The 8743-nt window shown below is 48.3% G+C and overlaps 1 protein-coding gene across 1 annotated transcript in view; it reads left to right on the forward strand.

Annotated features, from left to right (window-relative positions):
• PTPRM (protein tyrosine phosphatase, receptor type M) overlaps positions 1-8500 on the forward strand; it is a 562994-nt gene extending 554494 nt beyond the window's left edge. The window contains exon 30 of the mRNA XM_012812183.2: positions 7765-8500. Within this exon, the coding sequence (XP_012667637.2) occupies positions 7765-7818 (54 nt within the window). The 3' untranslated portion in view covers positions 7819-8500. The remainder of the gene's footprint in view (positions 1-7764) is intronic.
• Positions 8501-8743: the final 243 nt, after the last annotated feature.

Here is an 8743-nt window from a genome sequence, read left to right on the forward strand (position 1 = left end):
GCCACCATCCTCAGAACATCGCTTCCCATGGTAGAGTCCCACCCGGGGACACGTTGGAAACAGCATCAGGCATCCTCATGGTCAGTGTGCTTGGCCACCCTCTGCAGGGACGTTGCTGTGGCCTTTGACCCCACCTCACCTCTGCCTTTCCCTCTTCTCCCCTGTGTCCTCCACAGGAGCTAAGCACATGTCTGCAGGGCACAGGCACCCTCAGATATCTCAGAGCCCCCCCAAAGCCCACTTAGTTCTGTGCTGGTCTCCCGGGCAGGTAGCATTTCCCGTCTAAGAGAAGCCTCGGTGTCACCTGCTAAGAGTACAATTCACTCACTTAGGTGCCACTGCCACGTCTCACCAGTGTTCCATCCACACTGCATTTCTCAGCCCTGCTCTGTGTACAGCCCCTCGTGGGTGGGGTGGGGGACACAAGGGAAGGCAGGACCTGTCCCTCACAGGCTCTTTGCTCACTGGGTGTGCAAAGTGTAAGGCCTCCATGAACCTCAGTTGTCTTGTTACTAAAGTGGGACTAAGAATATTAAGGCAGTCACAAAGGCCACAGGCATGATTCCATGATTCCACATACCTGTGTGTAAAATGTTCAGGACAGGCCAGTCCGCAGACAGAGTAGAGTGGTGGCTGTCAAGGTGGGTGGCCACATGGGGGTGCTGGCTTATAGGCTCAGGGTCGGGGTTCAGGCTGATGGAGGTGTTCTATACTTAAATTGTGTACAACTCACCGAAAACCACTGAGCTGTGTCAAAAGGCAAAATTACAGCAAAGTTAAGGATCTAATTGGCTTTCACTTGTGATCCTAGAATCAGGAGCATCTCATTCTGTAAAACAGAACAGGGGTTCAGTGAACTGAGCAGATGAGTTTGGCTTTATGGGCAGAAAAAGGCTTGAGAAGGAAGGAACAGGGAACACATAGCAGACTGGCCATTTCAAAGTGACTTCTGTTATGGAGTTAAAGCAGAGGGCACCTCCTTATCCACGTGGCTCCAGTAAACTGGGCCCTGCTAGTTGGTTGCTGGGCGTGTCCTGTTGTTTGGAAAACGGCGCCTTCGAACGGGCAGTTGGATGACATGGTACCTGGTGGGAGGGACTCCATTCTGCTTTGGCCTTGGCCCGGTCTGCTGGACCTAGTATAGGAGCTCAGTTAAAAACAGTGGGCTCCTATGAATTTTATTTAACAATTATTATAGCCTTTAAAAGGGTCAAAGTATATAAGATACTATGGTATACAAATTATATCTCAACAAAGCTGGGGGGGGTTGTTTGTGTTTTGTTTTTGGTTTTTGTTTGTTTGTTTGTTTTGAGACAGAGTCTCACTGTGTCACCCTGGGTAGAGTGCTGTGACATCACAATTCACAGCAACCTCAAACTCTTGTGCTTAAGCGATTCTCTTGCCTTAGCCTCCCAAGTGGCTGGGACTACAGGTGCCCGCCACAATGCCCAGCTGTTTTTTGGTTGTAGTTGTCATTGTTGTTTGGCAGGCCCGGGCTGGGTTTGAACCTGCCAGGTCCAGTGTATGTGGCTGGCGCCCTAGCCACTGAGCTACAGATGCTAAGTCATAGCTGGGTTTTTTTAAGTGACAACAAAAACGAAAGAGAAGACTGACCCTAGATGCTTATAGGCCTTTCTGTTCACAAAACATGTTCCCGTGAGTTACCTGGTAGTGCTCAGTCATCACAAAAAACAGTGATGCTGCTGCTCCCCCCTGCACCTGCCTTTCCAGACAAGGACACCTGGAAGGAGCTTTGTAACCAGTGCAGCCCACGTGCATCCCTGAACCCTGATCTCCAAGCCCACTGATCTTCAGCCACCCCACAAGGAGCCCCCAGGGTGTTTTCCCAGCTTAGAGACTGGACTTGATCAAGGCTCTTCAGGGGTATCATGGGTAGAAAAAGCAAAGAGAAAGATTCCACAACTGGCACAAAACCACTCAATAAAAATTCAGACAGAACGTGGCAAATACGTAATCACAACATGTGTAGGAGTCAGAAGGGGCGGGACCAACAGGGAAGTTATGGCCACAGTCCTCGCTGGGCTGATCTGTCACTGTTGCCTCCCAAGCACTGGGAGCCACCAGGAGAAACCCAGGGCAGGGCCATAAGCCAGCGGGCACACATCAGCACCAGGGACCTAGGACAATGCAGGGTGCTGGCGGCACAGGCAGGGCTAATCCCAGACCAGCTTTCATGAGAATAGTTCCCAGCCCCCCACTGGGGCCTCGTAAGACTGAGAAAACAAGCACATCTTCCTGATGGCTTGTACACCTGGCTGCACGATGTCACCCACGAGCTTTACAAACATTCTGGTCCCCGGGCCCACCTGAGAACTCTGGTTCTGAGAATAGTTCCCAGCCCCCCACTGGGGCCTCGTAAGACTGAGAAAACAAGCACATCTTCCTGATGGCTTGTACACCTGGCTGCACGATGTCACCCACGAGCTTTACAAACATTCTGGTCCCCGGGCCCACCTGAGACTCAGGGGCCTGGCTTCATGGGTGGAGAATGAAAGCTCCCAGGGGACTCTTGGGTACAGCAAGGTTAAGAACTAGGTGGCCGCTCTAGAGTTTCATGTGAAAGACACCTGAGGAGCTTCCAGAAATCCCAATGCCAGGACTGTGCCCCTGCCCAGTTAATCCAGAAGGTCTGGGCACAGATCCCATGGGAGGCTTGTCCTTTCCCTGCGGTGACCCTACTGCCCGCCCCTTACCTCTCCCTCCCCATCCAGATCTGCAGAACAGTTTCCAGGTGCCTCCTCTGTACTTAGAGCTGCCACCCAGACTCGCTTCAGGCCCTCTTCAACATCCAAAAAACAGGGTGCTGCACAGTATACCTGCGAAGTGACCTGGGCCTGGGGGTGACTCCTGTGCAGACAACACAGTCTACTGGCTGGTGTGTGCAGCCCCCCCTCTGCAGCCCTCCTGGTGAAGTGATTTAAGATGAACAGGCCCTCTGTCCAGCTGTGTGTGTGCCCATGCGGGGGCAGAGGGGCAGGGAATCACATGAACTCAGGTCTCCAAGAAGCCCTTGCTGGCCACACTTGGGGCTCCTGGAATCCGCTGAGGTCAGTGTCCCCTGCTCTCGAGGGAGGTTTAGAATGGTGGTTGCTAATGCCCCATTCCCACCCCCAGGTCCCACCCCCAGGTTCTGGCTCTCCCTAAGGTGTGACCAAAGCACCTACCTGCCTCTCACCCTCAGTACCAGCAGGGCACCCAGCTCCCAGATGTCCTGTAGACACTCACCGAGGGACTGGACACATCTCTGCAGCCAGACCCAGGTCCACACTGAGCTGCCCCTTGCTGCTCTCTCCAGCCCAGAGAAGCCTATGGGTCTCAGTATGGAATTGGGCACGGATTTTGTGAAGAAAGTTCTCCACACATGGTTTAAAGATAATGGTGAAAATAACGATCTTCCCGTCCTTGTCATAAACACGCAGCTGTCTCACTCAGTGATGGTGTGAATTTAGTGGTCTCCTTGGTGCAGGCTAGCTGACCACCTAACATAGCTGGTGGGGGACCTTGGGCCAAAGGAACCCACCAGGATTAGCACATGGGGGATGTCTCACCCTCCTGCCAGGGCCTCAGTCAGAAGGATTTTTTCAGCTGAAGGATCTGTCAGCACAGGATCCAGCTGAAATTGTGAAATTTGTGTTAGTTTCAAAAAGCAGGTGCTTCAAGGGGGAATGCGTCGCCCCGGGTCAGCTGTGTAGGTGCTTCTCTTTGAATCTTCTTAGGCAGCTGAAGGGGTGTTTGAAGTGCCCATACCAAACGCCAGCCTGGTGCTGGCAGAGCCCTGGCCTCCAGGGAGGCCCCCAGCACAGCCTACTGGCCTGCTGGCTCCCTCACCAGGCCAGCCTGACGCTTTCAAAAGTAGCCTCAATTTTCAGTCTTCTATCAGATTTTATGGGGATAAGAAGCGTGGTCTAGAGTGGGAACAGTCAAGGGTCTCAGTGAGGAATAGCAGGTGGCCCTGGCTGTCCCCAGTCCCCACCCACCCACCCAGAACACATTCCAGGCCTGAAGCCAGCAGATGTCACCCAAATTGGGAGACTTTGGGAACAAGGCATGCATGTTCTATTTTTCCCCAAAGCCCAGGATGGCTCATGTGGCTTAATTATACTGTTCAAAAGCAAGTGAACTGAGAGAGGAAACCGCAGAAGACAGGCCTGTACCTGGTGATCAAGTGTCATCAGTTTCCAGGGTAGGGAGATTTCAGGCATTTCCCCAGGTGCTGGGGAGGGACACGGCAATTTACAGTCTTCCCTTCTCCTTCCCCTTACTTTTCTGATTCAGAAACCAGTCATCACAGAATCTGCAGAGATTGGCAGCTTGCTTAGGAGGGATAAGAAGGAAGAGGAAGAATTCATTTTGAAAATTATAGTCATGCCTGGATAGGGCAGATTAAGTGACTTCCAGGCATCAGCTCCTTAGCAGCAAGTGGAAAATCCCTCCTGAGTTTCCAGGCCTGTGTTATGGTCTGAGGCCAGGAGCCACTTCCCCCCACGAGATGTGTTTAAATTTGTTAACAGCATGGTTTGTAGTAGTCACTGAAATTAATTGCACAATTAGGTTTGTACAAAATCATTTTTATTCAATAAGGATTGGATCTCTTAGATTCCCATGGAGGGGAAAAGTGTCCCTGTGATTCACAAAAGCAGAAGTGACAGGAGGACATCAGCCTGGGGATCGGACAGTGTGGCTTTTTAGAATCTTGAAATTCAGTTCATTTCTTTTAAATGTTCTGAAAATAAAAGTCTTGAATCCTGAAATAATAAATACTAGCATATGCATCAGAAATAAAATTTTGCCTGGGGAAAGTAATAATTTTTTCAGTTCAAGAGTTTTAAAAAAGCCATTCTGTATTCATTGTCATGCGCATGTATGTGAAAAGAGGGGTCTGGGTGAGGGACTTGGCAAGCTGGCGGAATACCTGCTATTTGTAAGATGAGATAGTTTAAAGAATGCGTCTTACATGTCATCAGACTGGCTTTAAAGGTCAACTGGTTCCTAAAGTCTCAGAATTCTAGATTGGCAAGGCTTTCTAACCAGAAGGGAACTCATGTGCCATATCTCAGGGCAGGTAATAGGACACTGGGTCAGTGTGGAGCCCTCAGACCCGTGACCCCTGAGGAAGCAAGTCCACCAGGAACATGCGGGTCCCCTTTCCCACATCAGATCTGCCCAGTTCCTGTCCCACTCACAGGCAGGAGTCACAGATAAAATGAGCAATATTTTTCTATTAGCGATTTTTTAAATACAGTTTTATTGAGATATCATTCACATACCATCAAATTTCCCCTTTTCAAGTATGCAGTTCAGTGGTTTTCAGCATATTCACATGTTATGCACCTGTCTTCACAATCTAAATGTCCATTTCCCCCAGCAGGAACCTGTACCTGTTAGCAGTCCCTCCCTGTTACCGCTTCTTCAGCCCCTGGTGACCCTTCATCTACTTTGGTCTTTATAAATTTGCATATTCTGGACATTTTATATAAATAGAATCATACAATATGTGACCTTTAAATCTGACTTCCTTCATTCCACGAATTCCTCCATGCCTCATGTACGTTCATGTTATAGTATGTATTATATTCATTCATTTTAATAGCCAGAAACAGCCCATTTCATGGCTAGACTACATTTCGTTTCTCCAGTGCCAACCAGTGGAGATTTGAGTAGGTTACTGTTTTCTGTTTTTTATGCATAATGCACCATGAACATTTGTGTTTGCCTCTTTATAAGGACATCTGTTTTCTGTTCTCTTGGGTATATGCCTAGCAGTACACCTGCTAGGTCATATTGTAATAACTTTTTGAGGGGCTGCAGGACTGTTTTCCAAAGTGGCTGCACCATTTTATTAATACATTCCCATGAGCAGCACACGAGGGTTCCAGTTCCTCCACAGCCTCACCAACACTTGCTTTTTGTTTTTTGGGGGGTTTTATTGTTGTTTGTTTTTGTTTTGTTTTTTGTTTTTTGTTTTTTTTTTTTGCAGTTTTTGGCCGGGACTGGGTTTGAACCTGCCACCTCCGGCATATGGGGCCTTTGAGCCACAGGCACTGCCCACCAACACTTGTTTTTGTCCGTATTTTTTTTAAGCTTTCCTGAGGGTGTTACTGCTACTGACTTTTAATCCTGTGGCACCTTCAGAGTATCGAAATGACCTGTTTGTTCTTCGCTTCTGTATTGCAAGCTGCCAGAGGACGGAGACTATGTCTTAAAGTTCCCAGTCTTTAGTTTTAGATGTTTACTGATTTGAGTCAAATACTATAAAACCCATAGTTTGCCATCATTTATCTATGCAGCCACCTTTCAGTCTCAAGTGTGCATGGCGTTTTGTGCCAGCGACACCCTTGCCTTCAAATAAGTAGGTTGACTATTATTTACTTCAAGAACACAACATAGGTGAAGAAAAGGAGATTTCAGTCACAAATTAGGGGACACATATAAAAAAAAAAAACAGTGGAAATTTCTTTTCAACTAATTTGGTAAAAGCAAACCCAAAAAGCACATTTCCTTGGTTGTAGCTGGTAGTGAGACCTTGGTGCTGACTCTTGTGTGTTGTCAAAGCTCATCTCCTAAAGTGACCACAGGCCCTTCTTGCTGCTGAGGCCTGTCCCAGGCTGGGCTCCTGTCAAGCGGCAGACAGAGCTGTCCTCAAGCCCCTGTCCTCTGCTTGGCTTGGTTCCGTCAGCATACTGCAGACACACAGGGCAGATGCCACCAGTGGCCACACCTAGACTGGCGCCTCCTGTGGGGCTTGCTCAGGCCACGCTGCTTGACCTGAGACAGCTGTGCCCAAGATGCAAGAATTCACTGCCTGGTTCAGAGCTGGTCTGTGGCTCCAGAGGATTCTGAACATCTCCCATCTCTACTCCCCTTGTCCTACTGTCTCTACCTCGAGTGCCTGTTTAACCCCAGCGAGGATGGTCACATACGTTATCACCCAAACCAGGGCACTCCCGAGAGTGAAAGAGGATGTTCCTAGTAATTATACCAGGACAACAGGCAGGAGCCAGGACTGGGTAAGGCAAACCAAGGTGTGTAATCACCTCTGCCAACTCCACGCACAGTTCTGTCCTCCAGGGAGGGTGCCATCTGTCACCTACTCCCTGCTGCCATCCTCCCTGCAAAGATCTGCTCTCCCTGCATGGAGCCCACAATATGTTAGGGGACCACTCTGCCTCCCGCCTTGTTACTGGGTCACCTATCTCACGCTGCTCACTGCGTTGTGGGCTTCTCAAAATCAAGGAGCAGGACAAGGGGCTTGGACTAAAGAGGTGCTCACTGAATTCTCATGAAGAGAAGGTGGTCCTGCAGGCTGAAAAGACGGGAAAGTTGGCACGAGTGACACGTCACCTGGGAACCAAGGGCCTCGTGAGGGCAAGTCGCAGAGGCGTCTGCTCAGGCTGTCTGTGTCGTTCCTTCTCCATTTGATTTTCCTGTACAAACCTCGGGATGTTGCTATGTAGGTGAGCATGCGTGTGGACAAACATGGACAAGAATTGCCAGTTGTCCAGAACGCTCTAGGGATTCTAATGCGTAAGGACAGCGAAATACCTTTCATCAGACCTTTCGGGGGAGCAGCTGCCAACAGTGAAGATGTTGAGGGTTCAGAGCCTTGATCTCAGATTCATTTCTAATTCAAACCTTACCAGTTTGATTTCTTCCAATTAAGACCCTAATCTACTATAATTGCTTTAATAGAAACAACATTTAGAGATGAGAGAGCTGACATTTTCCCCTTCTTCTCTTTTCCAGGATCAGTACAAGTTCTGCTACGAAGTGGCCCTGGAATACTTGAATTCAGGCTGACAGCATCAATAGTGACACAGACAAACCCTTTCATACCACAAAGCCAAGATGGTCCCTGGCGTTTGTGCAGAAGAGATGAAGACTTCTCAATATGCTTATTTTGCTTTGCATAATTGGCTCTTTTTAAGAGCCCAAGAAAGTATTTATAAAACTGCTTGCACTGCCCAGTTCCCATAATGCTGCTTCCTGACAGAGACACGCACACAGCCGCCAAACACTGTCCTCCCTGCCACCCGTTAGAGCAGCGTAGACATCTGGCAAACTGAAGAGCACAATTATATTCTTATGAAGGAATTTGTACCTTTGGGGTATTATTTTGTGGCCCGTGATCCTTTGTTACTGTTCCAGCCGAGTGTATGTTTTTGTTCTATGGAGAATGCTACCTGGCATTATGATAATATATTATTTTAGGTATTTGTATTTTAACATGTCGCATAATATATGCTTCTGTAGCTTTCCAGGACTAACGGATAAATGTGTAATGAACAGATAAGTCGTATGAGTTACTGTTTCTATCAGATTTGTATTGTTTCCAAAGGAAAAGCTCGAGAGGACTCACTTCAAAAATGCAAAACTCAACGATGAGATTCATGGATCCAAAGCTTTTCCATGTGTTTATATTGTAAATATTTTTGATTTCATCAAATTATTTATTCATTAAAAAAGAAATTTTTGTGAAGCACAGTGAGTGACAATCATTTTTATTAAACCCTGGAAATGACTTGCTGTATGATGTTACTTTGTGTGAATTGTCAATAAACAATGACTGTGAGCAGTGGTGGCGTGTTCCTGGCGTCCCAGCACACGGGTGTGGGGGCTGCACCGGCCACGCCACACTGAGACAGAGTGCAGCTGGGCCTGTTGGCCTGGAGCAGCAGGAGGGAACGGGAGGTTGACAGAACTGTTATGGGTGACAGCTCTGGGC

The sequence above is a fragment of the Otolemur garnettii genome, unplaced genomic scaffold (assembly GCF_000181295.1).
Source record: "Otolemur garnettii isolate 467f Iridium unplaced genomic scaffold, OtoGar3 scaffold00193, whole genome shotgun sequence".
NCBI lineage: Eukaryota > Metazoa > Chordata > Mammalia > Primates > Galagidae > Otolemur > Otolemur garnettii.